General features: G+C 46.6%; 1 protein-coding gene across 2 annotated transcripts in view; it reads left to right on the top strand.

The window, feature by feature from the left end:
* RXRG (retinoid X receptor gamma) overlaps positions 1-25,000 on the top strand; it is a 91,941-nt gene that overhangs the window by 33,633 nt on the left and 33,308 nt on the right. For both annotated transcript variants that reach the window (XM_081866030.1, XM_081866031.1), the window contains exons 2-3: positions 11,661-11,917; positions 24,648-24,792. In XM_081866030.1, coding sequence (XP_081722156.1) covers positions 11,661-11,917; positions 24,648-24,792 — 402 coding nt within the window. The remainder of the gene's footprint in view (positions 1-11,660; positions 11,918-24,647; positions 24,793-25,000) is intronic.

The following is a 25,000-nucleotide window of genomic DNA, read 5'->3' as shown; positions in this document are numbered from 1 at the left end:
CTGCTCTCCCTCTTCTTATGTGCAAACATTCCTTATTGTGTCTCCCTCCCTCCCAACTCTTTTTGTCAGTCTTCACACTTTTATAGATGGGTTTATAGCTCCGATTCTGACATTTAGCAGATAAAAATAAGGACATCACTTGGCAAAACCTCTACCTGTTTACGTGTTGCTGAAGGCTCTCTACTGCTTGGTTGTAAGCTGTGTTCATCATTTAACCCCTGAACTAAAAGTTAAGAGGGTGGTGGTTCTTTTGGCTAAAAAAAAAAAAAAATTAGAGCAATACGGCTGCCCTACAAAAAAAGGTGTTTTATTTAAATTTCAATATACATATTGGCAGCTGCGACGTGAGACCCGGCAAGCTCCATAAAGCTTTGGTATTAATCTGCATATACCTGCATGTGAATTATTATTAATTTTATTTCTAGACCACCCTTCACAGGGTGGTATATAACACTGCATAAAATCCTATATGGAATAATAAAAAAATATAAACGCCATGCAAGCCATCTTTAAAGTTCATAAAACCACTTACGCAACGGGCTCTCAACAGTCCTCTCAATAATTTTTGAGTGTCACTTTTGGCCTTGAATGAATAAATTTGCCTTTAGGAGGTGACTTGTGGGGGGGCACTATTGCCTCCAACAGGAAGGAGTTCTACCACTGGGGTGCCATTACAGATAAGGCCCTGCTCCATTTCACTACACTCTACAAAAATGCAAACGCAACACGGTGGCTAATAACTGTTAGTAAATATATAATCGGTATGATGTCATTGAACTATTCTGGATGCATTGTCCTTTGGAGAGATGTCTTCCTTTGAGACTTTTGTGAGATGTCTTCCGTTGAGAGACGGTTTGCCGTTCCTCACTACTCATTGGTTGTTTGAATCTTTGCTTGACTCTGATACATATAACAACTTGCAGTTACTTGTATATTTTGTGAGATGTGTTGGATGATATATATATTGTTTTGAAGTGGCTTATTTGTATATTTTGAATGACATCATACCGAATATATATTTACTAACAGTTATTAGCCAGCGTATTGCGTTTGCATTTTTGTAGATTGTCACATTTTGCACCACAGAGGTTCCTGTTGTCAGGCAACCCCTGATCCAGTGAGAAATCCGCTCCACTTCCCAGTGGGGAGGAGTTGCAATGGACCACTTGGAGGTTCCCAGCCATGTCATTCGCCTGCCAGCCAATCCGCTGCCTGGGGGTCGTGGCCGGGCCCCATTTAAACTGAGGCACGAGCCGCAGAGCTTCCTCTTGGCTCACTTCCTCGATCTCCCACCCTCCCTCCCTATTTTCAAGTTTTGAATTTGGCCTTGCTATGGACCTCGGTTCGTATAGTTAAAGCCATGGTTTTCCCAGTATTGATGTATGGAAGTGAGAGCTGGACCATAAAGAAGGCTGATCGCCGAAGAATTGATGCTTTTGAATTCTGGTGCTGGAGGAGACTCTTGAGAGTCCCATGGACTGCAAGAAGATCAAACCTATCCATTCTGAAGGAAATCAGCCCTGAGTGCTCACTGGAAGGACAGATCGTGAAGCTGAGGCTCCAATACTTTGGCCACCTCATGAAAAGAGAAGACTCCCTGGAAAAGACCCTGAGGTTGGGAGAGATTGAGGGCACAAGGAGAAGGGGATGACAGAGGACGAGATGGTTGGACAGTGTTCTCGAAGCTACAAACATGAGTTTGACCAAACTGTGGGAGGCAGTGGAAGACAGAAGTGCCTGGCGTGCTCTGGTCCAGGGGGTCACGAAGAGTCGGACACGACTAAACGACTAAACAACAATGGACCTCGGTTGGTCCCCGTTGAGGGGCCTGGTAGGAATTTTTCCACTTGGCAACTTGGCATGGGCCATTTGGTTTTCGCCTACCTCGTAGCAATCGTCACAACTTTGTAAGGTTTGGCAGTTAGGCATTGGTTGATCTTATGATGGGGGAGGGGAGGTGTGGCTGTCACCTGCCCCTCCAAGCTTAAGGGTATCCCATTAAAGGAATCCGGGAGTGTGGATCTTGTCCAAAGTCCGGGGCTGGGCTAGGGCCATGCCACAACCCCGTCGGGAACCCTGGGGGAGCTCGTGTTGGTTTGCACCGATGGGGCTCCCCCTACCAGTGGTTGACTCTTATTGGACTCCCTGCATGACGGGCAGGAGTCAGATATAGTCGGGTCAATTCCAGTGCCTAAGCCAATACTGCTCACATTCTGTAACCAATAAAGTTGTGGCCTAAATTTGCCCAATAACATTAACCTAATATCTGTGTCCTTGTGTCTTATTCATCAGTGAGGGGGTGGTCTCAGGGTCTCGACACGCAACTTCATACACTGGAGCCAAAACCTTAAATCAGATTCAGTAGCAGATAACTAACCAGTGCAGCTCCTAAACGATCAGTACTCCACCTTAGAACCAACGTTCTGCAATAGCTGCAGCTTCTAGAACTGATTTTATTTTATTGAAATAATTTTGATTTGATTTTACAAATATAAAATCATAACAATACAACCATACACGACAACAATTAAAAGATTTTCTGAATCTCCAGACTTCCTACCTTCCCCTCCATGAATCTTATTGTCAAACCTGTTGCATCTTTTACAATAGTCCATGTTTTATATAACTCCGTTATTTCCAAAGGACTTGCTACATTACAAGTGTTATTGCAATCCTGCTAGTGTTTTCATCTGTTTGCGTGTTCAGACCCAGAGACCTCCCCCCTAAATAAACACACAATTAACTCAAATTTTAGTTTTGGTTTTTGGCAGAATTTAGGCCACAACTTTATTGATTACAGAAAAGTGAGTGGTTGCATAGGCTCTGGTTCGACTAGCTCCCTGCACCCTTGCAGGTATGAAGGCGTGGCGTAGCTAATTGGATTGGACCCCAATTAGCCGTAGCTAATTGACCTGCAGCCCGGCACACTTCCTTTTAGCTGCGCACCTCTGCTGCTTCGATCCTCCATCAGCCACAATTGCAGAGTAATAACACAGCGTGCTGTTGCTCTCCGGTGTTTAGAAGATCACACACACTTAGGCTTCAGTGTGTTTATATCTCAGTCTTTATTCAAGCAGTAAAACAATAAAAGAGAACTTTCCTGGACTTTCCCTGGACTCAGAGCGCTCATGTTGCTTCCGTCTCTTTCGGAAGCAGAGACAAACAGGCAGTGGAATAAAGCCACTCCCTCTAGTCACGCCTCAGGAATGGAGAGACGTCACTCAGAACTCCTTAACCCTGTGAGTTCTGAAACTAGCCACAGCAGGTAGCACTGACCCAGAGCTCTATCATAGGTCAGCCAAGGGTGAACACCTGAGGCAGGTGAAAAGCTCGGGAACAGACTCTGTTCACTCCCCAGATGCTCCCCTGGACTCAGGCACCGGCACAACCCCCTCTCGGGGGTTGACCAAACCAAGTTGAGTCCCTGGATTCCTTTAATGGAATACCCCTCACAAGTTGTGACGATTTGCTAAGTGGCAGGCGAAACCCAAATGGCAACAGCCAATCAGCCAAGTGGGAAAATTCCAGGAAGCTTGTACCAAGAATGATCTTTAGACTCTGCCCCACCTTCTTCTCTGAGTGAGGTGATATTGGTGCTTCTCTTAACTTCTTCAACCTTGCCTGTTCCTGCCTCTTTCCAAGTTTAGTCTCGTTTACCAAATTCCTCTTCTTACACAAACTGAGTTTTGCTCGCTTATCTTATATTTTTCATTGCCCTTTTCCCTCCATATTTGGGAAGTGGCCATGGGGGCAGCCAGAACTTTTGTTGCACGGAGGGAGGGGCAGAACCGATGTGATTGGCCAGTTATTTAAGTACAGTGGTACCTCAGTTCTCGAACGTCTCCGCTGATGAACATTTTGGAACCCAAATGCTGAAAACCCAGGAATAAATGCTTCCATTTTCGAACGCTCCTCGGAAGTTGTACGGCTTCCGCTGCGTGTTTTACAATTTTCTCAATAGATTTTGCAGGCCGCCTTTTGCGCCTTGGTCGAATGGTCTTCCGGAATGAAAGTAGCTCAGTCTATCTCACACTGCCGCAGGTATAACCAAGCTGCCATCCTGACTTGGGTGCTGTTTATGTAACCAACCCTTTTTCATTCTATAACAACCAGTGTATGTTCTTTTATTCCAAGCTCTGGTCTATTGCCTTTAGTAAAGGTAAAGGGACCCCTGACCTGTAGGTCCAGTTGTGACCGACTCTGGGGTTGCAGCACTCATCTCGCTTTATTGGCCGAGGGAGCCGGCGTACAGCTTCCGGGTCATGTGGCCAGCATGACTAAGCCGCTTCTGGCGAACCAGAGCAATGCACAGAAACGCCGTTTACCTTACCGCTGTAGTGGTACCTATTTATCTACTTGCACTTTGACATGCTTTTGAACTGCTTGGTTGGCAGGAGCAGGGACCGAGCAACGGGAGCTCACCCCGTCACGGGGATTCGAACCGCTGACCTTCTGATTGGCAAGTCCTACGATCTGTGATTTAACCCACAGCGCCACCCAGTTACCCCCATATATATGCAGGATTTAGGTTTGATCAGGCCCTAAGCTACTGAAGGTAATGGGGCCCTCTATATGTCCAGCTGTCCTTTGTCAATAACAAATTGTCACTGTTTTTTGTGTTGAATATGGTAATTTATGGACCTAATAGGTATCTGAAGCCATTTGCACATAACAAATAGGAGCCTACACAACACAAAACACTATTGCTGTATGTAGATTTTATTTTATTTGTTTTTTATCTTATATTTTGGAAATGTACATCCAGTTTTTTTCTTTTAATTTTTTTGAGGGCCCCCGAGAGAGTGAGGCCCTAAGATATAGCTTGTTTAGCTTATATGTAAATCCGGCACTGTATGTGTGGAATCTCCGTGTGATACCCTTTAGGTAAATGTAAAGGGACCCCTGACCATTAGGTCCAGTCGCGGACGACACTGGGGTTGCAGCGCTCATCTCGCTTTATTGGCCGAGGGAGCAGGCGTACAGCTTCTGGGTCATGTGGCCCGCATGACTAAGCCGCTGCTAGCGAACCAGAGCAGCGCACAGAAATTCTGTTTACCTTCCCGCCAGAGCGGTACCTATTGATCCACTTGCACTTTGATGTGCTTTTGAACTGCTAGGTTGGCAGGAGCCAGGACAGAGCAACGGGAGCTCACCCCGTCGCAGGGATTCGAACCACTGACCTTCTGATCGGCAAGTCCTAGGCTCTGTGGTTTAACCCACAGCGCCACCCGTGTGCCTGTGATACCCTTTGACTCTGAGCTAGATATATTATTACATGTGTCTGTACAGTGGAATGCATGTGCGTGTTTGCGTGCAACTTGTGATTAAGGGTGTGCAATAGCACAGTGCTGAGATCAAGCCTCTCTAGAGCCCATTAGAAAGCATTGTTAGGAACAAATGAGAATTTAAAAGTTTGTCCCCAAGACAGGAAGTGCAACAAATCTGGATTTAGTGGGAGAAACTCTTCCCCTTTTTGTGCTGGTGCAGTGCACCAGGAACCGGATTCATCTGTCACGTTGCATTACTTGACAGGTACTAAGAATGTGATAGCCCATTTTTAAATGTCATGTGTGCTGGAGCCTTCTGCAAAGACTGGATTTCAGTTCCTCTGGGCTGCTGCTGTGGAGTCTGAAGACGGCTTCTGTTCACTCTCAGGATAACAACATCATTATCTGCCAAGCAAACATTCCAAAAGAATTCTTATTTAATAGAAAGGTCTTTCTCTTTACATTGCAGTAACTGCAAGGCATGCAGTTAAAATGTAATGCAAGGAGTAATATACTGTATTTTTCGCCCTATAGGACGCACTTCCCCCCCTCCAAAAATGAAGGGGAAATGTGTGTGCGTCCTATGGGGGGAATGCAGGCTTCAGGAAGCTATCCGCAAGCCTGGCCTGGCTCCCCAGGCCTGCGGATAGCAGCCTGTTCTGGGGGCTGGGGTCGGGGGAAGCTCGGGCTTCCCCCGCCCCAGCCCCACGCCTGGGGGGGAAATAACATTTTTTTCTTTATTCCCCCCTCAAAAAAAACTAGGTGCACCCTATGGGCCGGTGTGCCCTATGGGGCGAAAAATACGGTAGTCACATTACAGTCTCTTTTCTTTTGAGAACTATAGGTCTTTGAAGTGGGGTTGGTGAGCTCCAACATAATTATCACTAATGGTTACTATCCCACTCCCGGAACAATGGTTCCCAAGAGAAGTGTAATAGTTAAATATACTGACCAGGCAATTGGGTCAGCACCTGAACCTTCCACTGCCTTGACTGCTACAACTATTTTCATTGGGTTGATTGATCACCCTTAATATTGGTGCACTTCCTCCGCAGATTAGTTTGCTGTTGGGTGCAGGCTCAATCTGCCTGCCCACCGCTACACTTGTACTAGCATGATAAGGGATGCCGGTGGTGCTGTGGTCTAAATCACTGAGCCTCTTGGGCTTGCTGATTGGAAGGTCAGCGGTTCGAATCCCCGCAACGGAGTGAGCTCCCGTTGCTCTGTCCTGGCTCCTGCCAACCTAGCAGTTCAAAAGCACACCAGTGCAAGTAGATAAATAGGTACCGCTGTGGTGGGAAGGTAAACGGTGTTTCTATGCGCTCTGGTTTCTATCACGGTGTCCTGTTCCGCTAGAAGTGGTTTAGTCATGACCCAGAAAGCTGTCTGTTGACAAACGCCAGCTCCCTTGGTGAAAGCTAGATGAGCGCTGCAACTCCATAGCCCCTTTTGACTGGACTTAACCGTCCAGGGGTCCTTTAAAATGGTAAAGGACCCCTAAAAGTTAAGTCCAGTCACGAACGACTCTGGGGTTATGGCGCTCATCTCGCTTTACTGGCCGAGGGAGCTGGCATTTGTCCACAGACATTTTTTCCAGGTCATGTGGCCAGCATGACTAAGCCCCTTCTGGCAAAAGCAGAGCAGCGCACGGAAATGCCGTTTACCTTCCTGCCGGAGCGATACCTATTTTTCTACCTGCACTTTGACGTGCTATTGAACTGCTAGGTTGGCAGGAGCAGGGACCGAGCAATGGGAGCTCACCCCGTCGCGGGGATTCGAACCACCGACCTTCTGATCGGCAAGTCCTAGTCTCTGTGGTTTAACCCACAGCGCCACCCCCTTTTTTAAAAACTACCATGATACTGGTCCAGGTTTGTAACGCATGCCAAGTGAAGCTCCTTTCTCCAACAAGGTTTCCAAAGCTCACCTCCATATGTTTCCTGCTTGGCAGGGGGTTGGACTCGATGGCCCTTGTGGTCTCTTCCAACTCTATGATTCTATGATTCTATGATTCAATCCTTAGAGTAGCACTATGGTTGTCTTCTCTATGGCTGCTTACATGCCACTCTGAGTAGCATCACCTTTCATTTCCGTCAATTGAATCCGCCCTTAGTTGTACCCTATGCTTGGAACTGCCTCCCAAATACCCACACAATGCTAGGCCCTTCAAATCCTTCCTCAAAACCCATCTTTTCTAAGAAGGTTTTGTTCAGCACATGTAACTGAAACAGTAGCATATTCCCGTACGCACAAATGGTGAATCTTACCAGAAAAACAAGAAATCAAGATAACAAACTTTTTATAAAAGGATGGAAATGGTTCCTAGAATATTTACAGATAAACTGTAAATAGATAAGAACATTGGCGGGATTATTGTAATAACCTGCAGTTTTATAAGAGTATATATTTCAAGTAGATGAATCAATGAGCAAATTAAGTTGATTTGGAAATGCAGAAGATATTAAAGATAAATTTAAGGAACTGCAGAAAGAGGGGGGAAGGACGTCAAGTTCTGAAAAGGTAAAATGATTGTAAAGTTAGTGAATTGTATAAAATTGAAAAATCATTGAAATGAAACAATAGCATGTTCCCTGTTTACCCTTGTTTCAGCACCTTCCTCTATTGCTTTTTGTGTGTTGAATCTGTGAAGCCTTTGTGCATGCATATAATTGCAGTTCAACATATCTCATTGCTCATCATATAAGACACACAGCACATCATAAACATAGCATAACCTATTGTTATGAGTTGTGGGTGGCAGATTTCCCTAAATTCCTGGGTCTGATAGCTGTTAGAATTTAATCAATTCTTGGAGTGTTAATAAGGCTGCCAGACACTGGATTTAGCATAACACTAAAATACCAGCCAAACTGACTTCCCGTGTTCAGGAAATCGCCTGGGAGGCCAGCCATTACTCAAAGGGAAAGGGAAGCTAATGGGCCATCAGGCAAGACTCTGTGTTCCGCACTCTGCTTTAGGATGATTAGCAGAGAAAAAGCTGATTGGAGAGTTTAGAGTTGCAATTGGGGATGCTGTGAGCTAGAGGAAAACAGCTGCAGTCTGTGAAACTCGGCAAGCTGGAGGGAGGCTGAGCCATGGCTGGTGTCTTTGTGGCTCCAATACTGCTGTGGCTAGGGGAGAAACAAGAACATACTGGGGTGTCAGTGCTGTAAGCCCCTCCATCACAGGGTCAGGCTGCATGTTGTTGTTCAGTCGTTTATTCATGTCTGAATCTTCGTGACCCCCTGGACCAGAGCATGCCAGGCACTCCTGTCTTCCACTGCCTCCCGCAGTTTGGTCAAACTCATGCTGGTAGCTTTGAGAACACTATCCAACCATCTCGTCCTCTGTCACCCCCTTCTCCTTGTGCCCTCCATCTTTCCCAACATCAGGGTCTTCTCTTCTCATGAGGTGGCCAAAGTACTGGAGTCTCAGCTTCAGGATCTGTCCTTCCAGTGAGCACTCAGGGCTGATTTCCTTCAGAATGGAGAGGTTTGATCTTCTTGCAGTCCATGGGGCTCTCAAGAGTCTCCTCCAGCACCATAATTCAAAGGTATCAATTCTTCGGCAATCAGCCTTCTTTATGGTCCAGCTCTCACTTCCATACATCGCTACTGGGAAAACCATAGCTTTAACTATACGGACCTTTGTCGGCAAGGTGATGTCTCTGCTTTTTAAGATGCTGTCTATATATGTGTAAATAAACCATATATCATAAAGGAACTACAGTCTCCAATCGCAAACCCTGGGCAACTGCCTGGACCCCTGGAATCTTTGCTGCTTAGAGAATGGGGTGCTGTGCAACAATATTTATAAAGAGAAATGATTCTTCTAAGAGGGATGGGAAGCTGGTGACCCATGGGCTGGATCTGGACCTTGAATCCTTTCTAATCGGCCCAGTAGTTTCTCTGCCCTCTTCGCAGTCCCATTCCCTTCCCACCGGTTTTTCACAGCAACCTTGTGGCAGCAGTGATAGGAAACCCAAGATGCTGTTTGCTGCTGCACCCACAGTCCCAGCCTCTCTGTCTTGGTCACCCCCCCCCCATGCCCTTCTGCAGAGCTTGGCAAAGACGACTAGGCTAAGCTTTTGGGGTACACCATGTTCATCGACAGCGCTTAGGCAGGATCAAAGGGGACCTGAAGAAGAAGAAGAAGAAGAGTTTGCATTTGATATCCCACTTTATCACTACCCTAAGGAATCTCAAAGCGGCTAACATTCTCCTTTCCCTTCCTCCCCCACAACAAACACTCTGTGAGGTTTATTATTTTTTGCTTTGTTGTTGTTTAGTCTTTTAGTCATGTCCGACTCTTCGTGACCCCATGGACCAGAGTACGCCAGGCACTCCTGTCTTCCACTGCCTCCCGCAGTTTGGTCAAACTCATGCTGGTAGCTTCGAGAACACTGTCCAACCATCTCGTCCTCCGTTGTCCCCTTCTCCTTGTGCCCTCCATCTTTCCCAACATCAGGGTCTTTTCCAGGGAGTCTTCTCTTCTCATGAGGTGGCCAAAGTATTGGAGCCTCAGCTTCACGATCTGTCCTTCCAGTATCCTCATAGCTGTTCTTAAAAGGAAGGGAGGGGAGCTAGGCATATTAAATACAATTACACATCTAGCATATTGTCTAGTTCGGTCTGCAGAGGAGAAGGTCACCGCTTGCTCTCTGTAGCTGCTGCGAAGTTGCTGTGACGGCACGCCAGCCCGATTTGCCTCTCCCCCTCCCTCTCCCCCACAACTTCAATATTTATTTATTGCAAAGATGGTTCCTGTGACAGTGTTTGTTATTTTACCTGAAGTAACAGTCAAATCTGATTCAAAGGGAAGATGCACAATAAAAGATAACAAAAGGTCAGCTTCTTGAATAACGTTAAAGACATTTGTCAGAGTCAATGGAGTCCGGATTCTCCTGCGATCAACCCATTTCAGGTTTAATTCTGTGCATGGAATGGAAAAGGTCCTCGTCTGTCTGTCTTTCTCCCTTTGAATCAGCTCTCCCACTAGGCATGGAATGGCAAAGGAATCGAACCACAATGGCCTTTCACCATTTGGGCTGTTATATGAAGCATGTACATCGGATAAATGCTTCTTTGTAATAAACTGATGTTCGCAGGGTTCTGCAAACTTCAGTCAGTGCCCTTTAACTTGGTGACTCCAATTAAGATGCTTGTTTTAAACCTTTGAAGCCATAGGCACCATTGAGATTGAGATTGAATTGGGGGGGCAGAAGTGGACAGAAGCCTTTCCTCTCTCATTGTTTTCTAGCTGACAATCGTCCCCTCTAGTTTGCAGATATCCGGCAGCAGTGAACGATAGAAAACTGATCAAATCCTCCTTATCTGATAAACTTGTTTAACGGTGACTGGTTTTTAGGGGTAGTTGCTGCTGTTTGGGAATCGGTTGCAGGGTTAGTAGTTGCACTGCCTGCTGTAGGATTATGTTTGCATGGACAGGCAGAGACCCCCCCCCCAACCCTGGGCGACACCCAAGTGGAATAATGACTCAAGACAACGTCTTATAGGATTAAAATTTGGCCACAACTTTATTAAAGCTTCAGATGTAGGGAGACCTTGGCTCAGGCATTGGGCGTTTATCCCTCCCAGTCCCTAGCCAGGGATCTGGGGAACATCAGGGTTATCCAGAATGTGTGGGGATTGGACTGGCTCTGGAGAATGTCTGTTCAAGCAGAGAGCCCGCCTCCCATTTCGCTGCCATCCCAGGGGAGAGTAATGACAACCTATTGGCGTATGACCAATGCCTGCCCTCAAAACAACCCCTTTAACGGGGGAACCCTGGGATTGCCGCCACGGGGGGGGCGGCGTGGGTCACCGCTTCACGCCCCCAATTTAGAGACCCCCCCCCCAATTTAGAGAAGATAGACTAAAGGGTTCCGCCCAAGGCCTGAAACCGCCAAAGTTGTGACGTTTTGCTACGGGGAAGGCAAAACCTGCCAATGCAGGAAAATTCCTTTCCGGCCCTTCAAACAGCAACCATAACATAGCAGCGCCTGCATACCTGTGAAGAAGAGGTTAACATGCAAAAGAAGGCTTAACTGAGGGAGGGCAGGGTGGGAAAAGCTCTGAAGCTGACTGAGAACCCCCAGGTAAGTTCCACCCACTATTGTGTGGGCAGGACGGTCCCTCCCCTTACCTGGCCAACTCCTGGCAACGCCTTCTCAGCTGGGATTGGTTAACTGGAAGAGGTAGGTAGTTACCTCCAGGTGTCCAGCTGGGGGGGGGGGCAAATCCAGGCTGTACTGCTGGGAGCTGCATGGGATGGGGGGGGGCTGCACGCGCCACGCAAAAGGCACTCCCCATTTGATGGGGGCCATTACCTCCAAAGTGCTCTGCATTTACCTTTTTGTCGCCAGCCTTCATGGAATCTCTCTTTTTATTTCAGATTCTCCAGTTCACAGCAATTCTGCACCTGCAAATCTGGGATCGGGCCTTCCCACAGGGAATTCCTTAGATGGCACGCCCAACTACCTTGAGTCTCCCCTCAGTGCTTCAAGGACTCTCTCGTCGCCTATGAGCTCAGCAGCATCTGTTAATACAATGAGCTCTCCGTACAGAGTGCTCACGTCCTCTATGGGAGCACATTCCGTTCCTTTGTCTTCACCAGCGGGCGTGAATTTTGCTGCACACACTAGCCCCCAGGTCGGTATCAACTGATATTCTTTTTTTATGCAGTTTGGTAAACTGGAGTTTTCATGAATATGCCGTATGTTAGGCCCAGTTCTCAATTATTTGTGGAATTTCTTGCATGTGGCAGGAGGTTTTTTCTGCAATAGATGAATAAAGCAGTTGACGTCCCTATTGTGTTCCAGACAGACAGATATTCTGCTCCAGATATTCCAGAACACTTCTGCTATGTTCTAGAGACTTGTGGCCCTCCAGATGTGGTTAAATTCAGATGCATCAGATGCAGACAGCATGATGGAGAAGCAGGAGTGACTGGAGCTGTGATCCAATAAGATCTGAAGGACTATAGATTCCACATTGCTGTTCTACAGATTGCCCCAGTTTGAAATTTGGAAATAAAAGCTAAAGAAGTTCAGTTAGCTTCAGGAGTGCACCAAGTTAATCTCTTCTAGAAAGTCAGGGGGAAATGCTGGAACAGATTTAGAAGTTGTTTGGGGAAATGAGAGGGAGGAGAAGTTCTAACAGACATCTAAAACCCCTTGCACTTGCAATAATAATGCAATAATAATAATAATTTATACCCCGCCCATCTGGCTGGGTTTCCCCAGCCGCTCTGGATGGCTCACAACAGAATATTACAAACACGATAAAAAATCGAACATTAAAAACTTCCCTAAACAGGGTTGTCTTCAGATGTCTTCTAAAAGCCAGGTAGTTGTTTATTTCCTTGACATCTGATGGGAGGGCGTTCCAACAGGGTGGGTGCCACCACCGAGAAAGCCCTCTGCCTGGTTCCCTGTAACCTCGCTTCTCACAGTGAAAGAACTGCCAGAAGGCCCTCGGGGCTGGACCTCAGTTCTGAATGATGGGGGTGGAGATGCTCCTTCAGGTATCCTGTGCCGAGGTTGTTTAGTTCTCTAAAGGTAAGCACCCACACTATGAATTGTGCTTGGAAACGTACTGGGAGCCTATGTAGGTCTTTCAGGACCAGTATGATATGGTCTCGGCGGCCACTCCCATTCCTGCAAGGAACTGTTTGGTTGGATGCCTCCCTAAGAGATTTGATTCCCCCTCTCAACACTGTTTAGCAGCCCCCACTCAACTTCATCTCTGTGTATGGTGCACCCTTTGCCAACCTGGTGCCCCCGCCTTCAGCCCCAGCCGGCACACTCGGAGGCAGAGGAGCTGCATGCCACAAATGTACATGGGCAGTGAAGGATGGGCGTGCAGTGAAACAATTCATTGCAGGTCTCACAAAGTATTTATTTATAAGGCTGTAACCGATTACGCTGCCTTCTTGCTAACCACAGATGTAACAAATCCAAACCCAGCCTTGGAAATTTTGTTCTCTCCTTTTGCAACCATTCTCTGTCCTCCGTGAAGCATATTCCATCCCCCTTAAAGCCAAGATAGGCAGTTTGCTGTTGGCTGCGAGTCCTGTAAGAACAACTTCCCTGTCTCTCAATCTGGCAACTGGCCGTTTCTACCTGGCCTGGAAGAACTGGGTTCCTTTTACAAAGAGTGCTGCTGCTTAAGATGGGCTTCGCACCAGGGTGGTCTGAAGGAGTATTAAAATCTTTGCATCTCCAGGTGTGAAAGGGAAGAGGTGCCTACCTGTCTTTCAACAGGCCTCCATGATATATCCCAAGTGTTGACTGAATTATTAGACCTCATCCACACTTCCACTTCTCCCAGGGCCAGAGAGCTTTCCCTGGAAAAACCTGCCCTTTCTCACTGAATCAGAGCAAAGAATGATACGCAGAAAACCAGATGGATGTTTGATGCTATTCAGCAGCGAAGAGTGATTTTTCCCCCTTGGAAAAAGCGGCTGGAACAAGCAGAAGTGTGAACAAACCCTTGTTCTCACATTCTTTGTGTGGTTTGCGACGTGAGATTTAGAAGAGGTGTTCAAATGTTGCTTTTGCTGCCCTGGTATCTCTTGGCTGGGGCAGATCATCTGGTTAAATGTGAACAAATCCCCCCCCCTCCAAACCAGTTTGCAAAACATGGACTCTGAACAGGGGCGGCAGTTCCAAGCTGTCGTGCTGAGTAGCTCGAAGGAGTGCGGTTCACTTGCTTTCCTGCTAATGGGATGAGGCAGCTGGTCTTTGGGGATTAGCAAGCAGTCAGCTAATGGATTTGGGTTCAAGCAGCTGTCCCAAGTATCATACATCACTGAGCTTAATGTGCAGGAACCAAACTCCAAAGACTTTTAAGGAGACGCCGGTTCACCCTGCCCCGTACTTTGGCTGGGGAATATGGGAGGGGAAGGTGCTAGACCTGCTTACCGAATTCTGCTTTTGTTTTTAAAGGAAGCCCTGCCTGAGTTATGTGGCCCTTATTCCCCCAACTTGCAAGTGGGTGGCAAGATTGCAGGCCGACTCTCATAGCGTGGAGATGCTGTTCCAGAAGTCCCTGGAGCTAAAAGAGTGGTTGGCTGGGTTTTCACATTTGCTTTTACAACTCTGAGCTCTTGGAGACAATGTTTGCTCTTCTTCCTCTTCCTCCTCCTCCTCCCAGAACAACGAACTGCTTCCCAGAAACTGTGCAGCAAGAGAACAGCAACCCAAACTCCACAAAAATTGACCGGGTTTCAGTGCTAACAAAGTGAGCATTTCCTTAAGGCAATGCTCAGAAGCATAGCTGCCAACCATCCCTTATTTGGCAGGAAAGTCCCTTATCCCAGCACTGTGTCCCGCTGCTGTCCCTTATTGATGATGTCCCTTAAACTTCCCGGGTTTCAAAGGAAGCAGCTCCTCTCCCTCCCTCCCTGCCGGCCAGGGAGGAGGGAGGCTCCAACTCTGTTGCTTGGCTACGTTGCTCACCCAATAAGGAGTCTAAGAACGACTGGGGGGTGGAGCTTGCATGCCTTGTGCCGATCAAATCGGCCGCGTTGCCTGGGGACTCGCCTTTGATCAGCGCTTCCCAGCGGAGAGGTGATGGTGGTTTTCCTTGCTGCATCCCCTTTGCCGGGTTGCTGTGCTGTGGGAACCACCGCTTGAGGCTTCGTTTGGCTGCTGGCTGGGCTTTCTGCCTTTGGCTAGGAGGGGCTCAGAAGTTGAACCTACCTGTGCTCTGAAAATCCCTTATTTTGGCTGCTGGTTCCTTATTTTCGAGGCTGTTGGTCCCTTATTTTCAAATCTGTAAGTTGACAGCTATGCTCAGAAGGTTAAAGTGCCTCATGGCACTGAGCTGCCTCGGGTAGAAGGGTTGTCCTTCAGTGGCTGCCGATTCTGTATGCTGCTCTGGAAACTGGAATGGGTGGTGGACTCGTGAGGCAACTGCTGGTCACTAGAGTGCTCCTGGTAAGAAGCTGTGGTGCAAAAAACCCCCACAACTTCTGACTGTTGTTGCTCTTCAGCGTGACCTGTCTCAGATTCCCCATCCCCTCCACACAACAGCACTTAATGAGTGCAATTGCATTGTCCAAATTCAATGGCAATGCGCTCTACGTGGGGCTAATTTTGAAGGTGACCCAGAAACTACAATTAATCCAGAATGCGGCAGCTAGACTGGTGATTGGGGGCGGTCGCCGATACCACATAACACCGATCCTGAAAGACCTACATTGGCTCCCAGTACGTTTCCGAGCTCAATTCAAAGTGTTGGTGCTGACCTTGAAAGCCCTAAACGGCCTCGGCCCAGTATACCTGAAGGAGCGTCTCCACCCCCATCATTCAGCCCAGACACTGAGGTCCAGCTCCAAGGACTTTCTGGCAGTTCCTTCACTGTGAGAATTGAGATTACAGGGAACCAGGCAGAGGGCCTTCTCGGTGGTGGCGCCCACCCTGTGGAAGTTGGAATAGCCATGTGTTGGTGATGGGGGCTTCATCCTTCCTTGCCTGCTGTTTTTCTAATATCACTTGTCCCCTTCACCAGATTTTCTTTTAGGTGGGCTGCAATTGCATCCTCAGACACGGGACATTTTGGAGCCCTGCTGAGCGAGGTGAATTTCTTTGGGTGGGCCATCTTGAGCAGAGACAATGGGCAGGAAGAGGAACGAACACCCGTTCTCCTAGGACACTTCACACCCATTCTCCTAGGACACTTCACACCCGTTCTCCTAGGACACTTCACCTGCTTAAAATCTCTTGCAAGGTTCTTTTAATAATAATAATAATTTTATTTATACCCTGCCCTCCCCGGCCAGAGCTGGGCTCAGGGCAGCTAACACCAGTAAAATTACAATAAAAACATAATAGGTGGGGGGGGGACCCAATTTAAAATACAGGTTAAAATACAATTTAAAATGCAGCCTCATTTTAAAACAGCTGATAAATTAAGACCATAAGGGGAGGGAAACATAAGGGTCAGAATGAGTCCAAACCAAAGGCCAGGCAGAACAGTTCTGTCTTGCAGGCCCTGCGGAAAGATGTCGAATCCCGCAGGGCCTTAGTCTCTTGTGACAGAGCGTTCCACCAAGTCGGGGCCAGTACTGAAAAGGCCCTGGCCCTAGTTGAGACCAATCTAACCACCTTGCGACTTGGGACCTCCAAAGTGTTGTCATTTGTGGACCTTAAGGTCCTCCGCGGGACATACCAGGAGAGGCGGTCCCGTAGGTACGTGGATCCTAGGCTGCATAGGGCTTTAAAGGTCAAAGCCAGCACCTTAAACCTGACCCTGTACTCCACCGGGAGCCAGTGCAGTTGGTAAAGCACTGGATGAATATGCTCCCGTGGCAGGGACCCTGTAAGGAGCCTCGCGGCGGCATTCTGCACCCGCTGGAGTTTCTGGGTCAGCTTCAAAGGCAGCCCCGCGTAGAGTGAGTTACAATAATCAAGCCTGGAGGTGACCGTCGCATGGATCACTGTGGCCAGATCAGGGCGAGAAAGGTAAGGGACCAACTGCTTAATACGGTGGAGATGGAAAAATGCTACCTTTGCTGTGGCTGCAACCTGCGCCTCCATGGAAAGGGAGTCCAGAGCCAAACTAGATGTACCTTTAGTTCCTTGACTTGCAACCACTTCCTAGGCAAGAGGAGTCCAATCTTCATTAGGACTGTAACTTGCAGGAAGGGGAGGTTTAACCCTTCCCTTCCCAGTCACTCCACCCCTCCTTGCTTCAATTAGTCTCAGAATCAAAGCTCCCATAGGTGTCAGAAGAGTTCTCTCTGGCCAATCACAGGACATGCGGTGTGGTTTTTCTTGGGATTGTGGCTGTGTGCTGAAGTCCAGATAAAAACAAGGGCCACACACCTGCCCAGGAATGAAATGTTAAAACCTCTCTCTGGCTGCTAGCCAAGCTATCAACATAACAAGTAGTTTGCCCCCTGCAGCTCTCCCACTATCCCTCCCAGGAATAGGAAATGAAAATGGAAGAGTGGAAAGAACTCTCAAGAAAATGAAACTCACTGCTGCTTGGGAGACAATGGGATAGTATTCCTTACAGGGGTGAAGTCAAATGTACAGGAAAGGATTTATTTTAGAATTGGTGTTGAGATGCTAGATCTTTTCCAAAGGGTCAATAAAAATTTCTTGATGAGCTTCTACATGCTTGGATGTAGGTTTTGCTGTTTCATGGGTTTGGCTTTTTAAAAATACATAAAAAACACCAAAATATTGCTGTCCTTTGTTCTTGAGAGGTGTGTGTGTAAGTCTACAAGAGCAGTTTATAGAGCTGAAATAATACAGTGGTGCCTTGCAAGACGAAATTAATTCGTTCCGCGAGTCGCTTCGTCTTGCGATTTTTTCGTCTTGCGGAGCGCGGATTGCCCGGGTATTAACGGTTTTACGAAAAAGGAAGCAAATCCGCAAGACGTTTTCGTCTTGCGAAGCAAGCCCATAGGGAAATTCGTCTTGCGAAGCACCTCGAAAAACGGAAAACCCTTTCGTCTAGCGAGTTTTTCGTCTTGTGAGGCATTTGTCTCTCGGGGCACCACTGTATTAGGAAACCAGCTGAAAGGCAAATGTCACAAGATGACGCTTGCCCCAAACCAGCAAAGTGCAACAGTTTTGGTTAGACTTCTTGACTTCCCTTGAACTGGTGCTTTTCAGTTAAAACCCCCACATCACACTTTTCTGAGCCCAAAGGAATACACTAGTAAAAATGGGATATGCTCCATTTGAAGACATTCATGGTCATGCTGAAAACTTTCAGACTGAGCATTCTGGAGCTGACCAAAGTGTCTAGAAGCCTTGGGAGCTTCCTTTGGCCTACTTGCTCTGAACTAATGGTTTTCATACCTTGATCATTGTTGTTCCCTTTTGTGCTTCACGACCTATGGATTGATTAATGGGTTAATGAAGGATCTTGCATTAAAGCAGTAGATTGATCTTAATACCACTTCCAGCAGTATAATTGGATATCAGTCAGGAGCTTTTCTAAAGTTGCATCTGGCCCCAATATGGAAACTTAGTAGGTTGGAGCAGTTCCAGGGAACGCTGGGGTTCCTGGTAAGCATGTCAAAAGTTCTCTCAATTCTTGTCCAAAGTGAAACCTCTGAGGCTCAGCAAAACTACCAAGGAATTCTAGTGGATGTGTTTGGAGATTTCACATTAAGGATATTTTGCAGGACGCTTCAGCAGACCCCTATAGGAAACATGTGTATGAGTTTTTGAACATCACATGGTTATTATACATCACTAAGTATTTGGTTGGGAACGCGGGTGGCGCTGTGGGTTAAACCACAGAGCCTAGGACTTGGCGATCAGAACGTTGGCGGTTCGGATCCCCGCGACGGGGTGAGCTCCCGTTGCTCAGTCCCTGCTCCTGCCACCCTAGCAGTTTGAAAGCATGTCAAAGTGCAAGTAGATAAATAGGTACCACTCCAGCGGGAAGGCAACCCCAGAGTCGATCACGACTGAACCTAATGGTCAGGGGTCCCTTTACCTTTAAGTATTTGGATGATCAAATTCTCTACTGGCATATACATACAAAATCAAACATAGAAGGCTGGTGCTTTTACTACCATATAAGGCTATTTGAAGGATGCACAAATCACTACCACACATAGCAAATGAAGAAGTATAATTGGAAAGTGTGCAGAAATGTCAGAAGTAAAGCAAATACGATCAGCAGAAGACACATGGCCTTGCAAAGAGATAATTGCAAAGGTGCATAGGCAGAATCTGAAGAAATTTCACTTCCCGGAGTCCCCAGATATCAAGGTTTCATAGAATCATAGAATCATAGAGTTGGAAGAGACCACAAGGGCCATCGAGTCCAACCCCCTGCCAAGCAGGAAACACCATCAGAGCACTCCTGACATATGGTTGTCAAGCCTCTGCTTAAAGACCTCCAAAGAAGGAGACTCCACCATACTCCGTGGCAGCAAATTCCACTGTCGAACAGCTCTTACTGTCAGGAAGTTCTTCCTAATGTTTAGGTGGAATCTTCTTTCTTGTAGTTTGGATCCATTGCTCCGTGTCCGCTTCTCTGGAGCAGCAGAAAGATGTTGGTTTCTGCTCTCTTCACTGTGCAGCGAAGTGCTTGTCACAAGACAATGTTTACATTCCACAGTCAGAGTTACTGTTGGGTTTTCCCATGGGAAAGGGAGACTGGATGTGACGTACACTGGTTTCCTGTTTTTCACTGTTCTTTGCAGTTCAGTGTGTGCTTTAGAGGAGAGAGGATGCTTTTCTCTGCTCCGGCAGAGGCAAGATGTTTTCTGTAACATACCAGCTTTGAAATGTAAATAAAGCAATATACAGTATGTAGCACGTACTCCTCATCCTTCCGCTGTGCACGGGACTGCTGCTTATCAACAATATTTGGTTATGGGCCCAGCACGCTTCCGCTGCGCACGGGACTACTGCTTATCAACAATATTTGGTTGTACTACAATCTTTGGGTTCAGGTTGGGAGTCTGTTGCGACTCAGATTGCTGTACAGCCTACTGCTCAGCTGACAGTGGACTATGTTACTGCCGTGATTCTCAATGAAGCAGATCGCCGGGGTGCTGGCTGCATGGGCAATGGGGAGACTTCACAGACGTCATCCCATAGTGCAGTGGAACCACCAGATGGCGCCAAAGCTTTGAAGGCAGTGAAATGCTACTCGTGTGGACGTCTAGGCCATATGAAGAGGGAATGCAAATATCCCAGGGCCAAGACAGAGCAGTGCAGTGGAAGCTCATCGCGTGGAAGAGGCCAGAGCAAAGGCAAAGGTCCAGTGTCCAGGACAACGCAGCCCAAGGCAATGGTCTCACGCTTCACTCCAAAAGTTGCAGAGGTCCAGAAGACGTCTAGATCTTTCTTCGTGGTTGATTCAGCAGCGACCCACCACATGTGCAACGATAAGCGACTGTTCGTGTCTTTTACACCGCAGGAAGGTGCGATTCATCAGGCGGATGACCACACCATCCCCAGTAAAGGCTACGGAACTGTAGTTCTTCACAGTTTGGACTTGTCGATACAGAATGTGCTTTATGTGCCGGATGCCAAACATAATCTGCTCAGCATTGGACAGCTGAATGAGCGGAATATTGACGTTTCCTTTAAGAACAAAAGGTGCATCATCACAAAGAAAAATGATTATGTATTGTATGCTGAATATGTTGATCGTTTGTATGTTTTGTATTATGATGATGTTGTGCAGGATGACACTTGTTGCATTGCAGGTACTAACAAAAGTTTGCATGCAGAATGTATTCATGATTTTCACAGAAAACTTGGTCATTTGCATTTTGAGGCAGTATCTAAGATGCCTGCCTTGGTTGAAGGTATGACTATTAAACCCTGCAGGTACCACATGAAGTGCAAGGCATGCGCAGCAAACAAGGTAAAAATGGCTGCGAAAGGTAAGGTGTCTAGTAGGCAAGCTACAGAACCATACCAAATTTGTTCATGCTGATTTGGTTGGACCACTAGCGCCCTCTTTGGGAGGAAACAGGTACTTCATGGTTCTCATTGATGCATTTTCCAGGTATATTTATGTGTACAATCTCAAGCAGAAATCAGAGGCTTTTCCTAGGTTCAAGGAATTCTGTGCTTGGTTGGAAAATGTGCATGGTAAGAAGGTAAAGACTCTTTTCAGTGATCGCGGGGGAGAATTCACTTCTCAGCAGTTTGAAGCTTTTCTGACTGAGAAAGGGATTCCACACGATTTGTCTAGTCCTCGCTCGCCATGGCAGAATGGACTTGCGGAACGAGCAAATCAGACATTGCTTCAAGGGTTAAAAACCTTGCTGCATGATGCTAATCTTCCAGAGGGTTATTGGGCCGAAGCTCTCTCATGTTTCACTTACAGTTATAATCGCAGGTTATCTTCAGCGATTGGTTGTACCCCGTATGAGAAGATGTTTGGCAAGAAGCCATACATCAAACACATGAAAATTTTTGGTTCTGACATGTGGGTTCACTCACCACAAAACTCCAAGTTAGACAAGCGTGGATTGCATGGTATCTTTCTAGGTTATCAGAAAGGTTCTTACAGAATAATGATGACTGACTCAAAGGCAATTAAGCTCACAAGAAGTGTTGAGTACAATGCCAAGTGGGGGGAGAATGTGGGAATTTTCCAATGTTATCCTGATGACAGTGATGAGACTGAGGATAGTCAAAAGCAACCACAACAACCCACACCCACTGATGAAGGTTCTGATTCTGAGTCTGAAACTGAATCGGGTGATTCAGAGGATTTCAAGAGTGCGAAAACCTCTATGCGACCCTCTGAAAGCTCTGATCAAGAATTGGAGGAACCATTGTTCACAATAGGCCACTTTTCTCCTAAGAAGGAAGAGGAAAGTGTTGAAGACCTAAGGCTAATTCGCAGATCACAAAGAGCTACAAAAGGCAGACCTCCAAAGAGATTTGCTGATGAGTTTGCTAAGATAGCAGTAACAGCTGTTAAAAGCTCCAAGAAGGTATTTGAACCTTCAAGTTTCCAAGAAATCCAGGATTTGGATTCAAAGGAAGCTGAGCCATGGTTAAATGCCATGAAGGCTGAGCTTGATTCCTTGGAAAGGAACAAAACATGGGACCTAGTTCCAGTAGTTCCAGGAATGAAATTGCTTGGAAGCAAATGGGTCTTCAAAGCGAAGACTGATCAAAATGGCAAGATAGTCAGACACAAAGCCAGATTGGTAGCCAGAGGTTTTGCACAGGTACCGGGTGAAGACTATCACGAGACCTACTCACCCACAGTGAGGTATGAGAGCATTAGGCTTATGCTCAAGCTAGCTGCAGAGGAAAATCTACACATTAGTCACCATGATGTAAATACAGCTTTTCTGTACGGATCTCTAGATGAATCACTTTATATGCTTCCACCTGATGGCGTACAGGTAAAACAGGGATTTGTTTGTGCTCTGAAGAAGTCCCTTTATGGTCTCAAACAAAGTGCACGGTGTTGGCACACAAAACTCACTGAAGTATTGTTTTCTCTAGGTTTTAAGCAAGGGAAAGCTGATCCATGTGTATTTGTCAAAGAGGAGGGGCAAAAGAAACTGTATTGTTTGTTTTATGTTGATGATCTTTTATTCTTTTGGAAGGATGTCACAATGTACAATAACGCCCTAGCTCAACTGAAAGAGCATTTTGACATGAAAGATCTTGGTGAGGTAAACAACTACCTATCTCTAGAAATAGAGAGAGATCAAGATGGTAACATTCTAGTACACCAGTCACAGAAAATTGCTGATGTGTTAAGCAAACTAAACCTGATGGATGCTAACCCTGTAGACACACCGATGACAACAGGTTATCAGGTTGATGACACTGAAGAAGCATTTTCTGACACTACACTGTACAGAAGTGTGCTAGGCAAGCTAAACTTCATTGCCAGATGTTCAAGACCAGACATTGCTGTTAGCTGTAATTTGCTAAGCAGACAAGTCAACAATCCTACTGTTAAGGATTGGAAAGCTCTGAAACGCATAGCGCGGTATTTGAAAGGCACTATGCATTACAGACTAAGATTTAACAATCAGAAGTCTGGTGGTCTTGAAATATTTGCAGATGCAAGTTTTGGAAGTGACACTACAGACAGGAAAAGTACGTCTGGAGTTTGCTATATGTACAATCAGGGTCTATTTGATTGGTCATGCAAGAAGCAAACAACAGTTAGCTTAAGTACTTGTGAAGCTGAACTGAATGCACTGTCTTATTCACTTAAAGATTGTGAATGGTTGTTACAATTGTGCAAAGACATGAAAATTCCTGTCAAATGTCCAATCCAGGTTTACCAGGACAACAAAGCATGTTTGGCTTTGCTGAATTCTGAAGGTTGTAAGCAAAACACGAAGCACTTGCAATTGAAGTTGCAACATGCTAGGGAACGTATTCAAAAGGGACTCGTAACGGTGTCCTATATGCCAGGTAATGAAATTCCTGCTGATGTATTGTCCAAGATTGTATCAAGGGATCAACACTGTACCTATGTGCAGAAGTTGGGTTTGTACTGATATTGTACGAACACGCTGCCCAGTGGTGTTCACAGAAAGGGGGAGGATGTTGGTTTCTGCTCTCTTCACTGTGCAGCGAAGTGCTTGTCACAAGACAATGTTTACATTCCACAGTCAGAGTTACTGTTGGGTTTTCCCATGGGAAAGGGAGACTGGATGTGACGTACACTGGTTTCCTGTTTTTCACTGTCCTTTGCAGTTCAGTGTGTGCTTTAGAGGAGAGAGGATGCTTTTCTCTGCTCCGGCAGAGGCAAGATGTTTTCTGTAACATACCAGCTTTGAAGTGTAAATAAAGCAATATACAGTATGTAGCACGTACTCCTCATCCTTCCGCTGTGCACGGGACTGCTGCTTATCAACAACAAAAACAACCTTTCTCCCTCCTCTATGTGACATCCTTTTATATATTTGAACATGGCTATCATATCACCCCTTAACCTCCTCTTCTCCAGGCTAAACATGCCCAGCTCCCTTAGCCGTTCCTCATAAGGCATCGTTTCCAGGCCTTTGACCATTTTGGTTGCCCTCCTCTGGACACGTTCCAGTTTGTCCGTGTCCTTCTTGAACTGTGGTGCCCAGAACTGGACACAGTACTCCAGGTGAGGTCTGACCAGAGCAGAATACAGTGGCACTATTACTTCCCTTGATCTAGATGCTATACTCCTATTGATGCAGCCCAGAATTGCATTGGCTTTTTTAGCTGCCGCGTCACACTGTTGGCTCATGTCAAGTTTGTGGTCAACCAAGACTCCTAGATCCTTTTCACATGTAAGGATCTAGGAATCTTGGTTGACCACCAACTTGACATGAGCCAACAGTGTTTGTAAATGAAAGTTTCGGAAATGGTGGGTACCACAAGAGGGAAGGATGCTAATCATTTTCTTTTTTGGGGGAAAAATGATTCTAAGACACAGCTTAGTTGGTTGCAACTCAGAAGGCCAGAATTTTAGGAGGCACTCAACCTTCTGCCAAGAAGCACTTTCCCCAAGAGTCTTATGGAGAAGTAAGTTGTGTTATGTCCGCTCCCCCCCTTGTTGTTATGCATTGGAGCTGTGGCAGCAGCTTGGCAACTTAGCTTAGAAATGCCTGGTTGCGCTGCCTCAAATAGTCACTCAGGTGCCTTGAGCAAGTTCTGGCAGGCTCACAGCCAGACCCTGCTTCTACGATCTTGCTAGTGAACAGACAGGCGCTTACACATGGACATAAGTGGCTGCAACAGCTTCAGAACTTGCCACCCGATCATGGAAATCAGGGTGGTCATTCGTACAGCTCAAATGTGGAAGAGATGCTGGCTGAATCTTTTCCATGAGAGCTGTTAACGTGAATGTTGGGTCACAGTCATAGCATCAACCCAAAGAAGCATCTCTCTTTCTCTCTCTCTCTGTGTCCACCTTCTCTTTTTAGCTTAATGTCATGAATAGTGTCAGCAGCTCTGAAGACGTCAAGCCTCTGCCAGGACTGCAAGGGATGGGAGCCATGAATTACGCATCCACAAGCCCAGGATCGCTGACCAAGCACATCTGTGCGATTTGTGGGGACAGGTCATCAGGTACCAAACCTATTTTAAGCTCTTGACAGCAGCTTGTATATGAAGATACTTGGCATCTTTAAGGACATTGTGTCCACCCCCGCAAAATAAGATTGTATTGATTGGTTTTGGTGCGGGTGGCGCTGTGGTCTAAATCACTGAGCCTCTTGGGCTTGCCAATCAGAAGGTCAGCAGTTCGAATCCCTGTGATGGGGTGGGCTCCCGTTGC

The sequence above is a fragment of the Podarcis erhardii genome (assembly GCF_964252035.2).
Source record: "Podarcis erhardii genome assembly, chromosome: 6".
Taxonomy (NCBI): domain Eukaryota; kingdom Metazoa; phylum Chordata; class Lepidosauria; order Squamata; family Lacertidae; genus Podarcis; species Podarcis erhardii.
The sequence above is the reverse complement of the archived record's forward strand: the minus strand, read 5'-3'. Positions and strand labels throughout refer to the sequence as shown.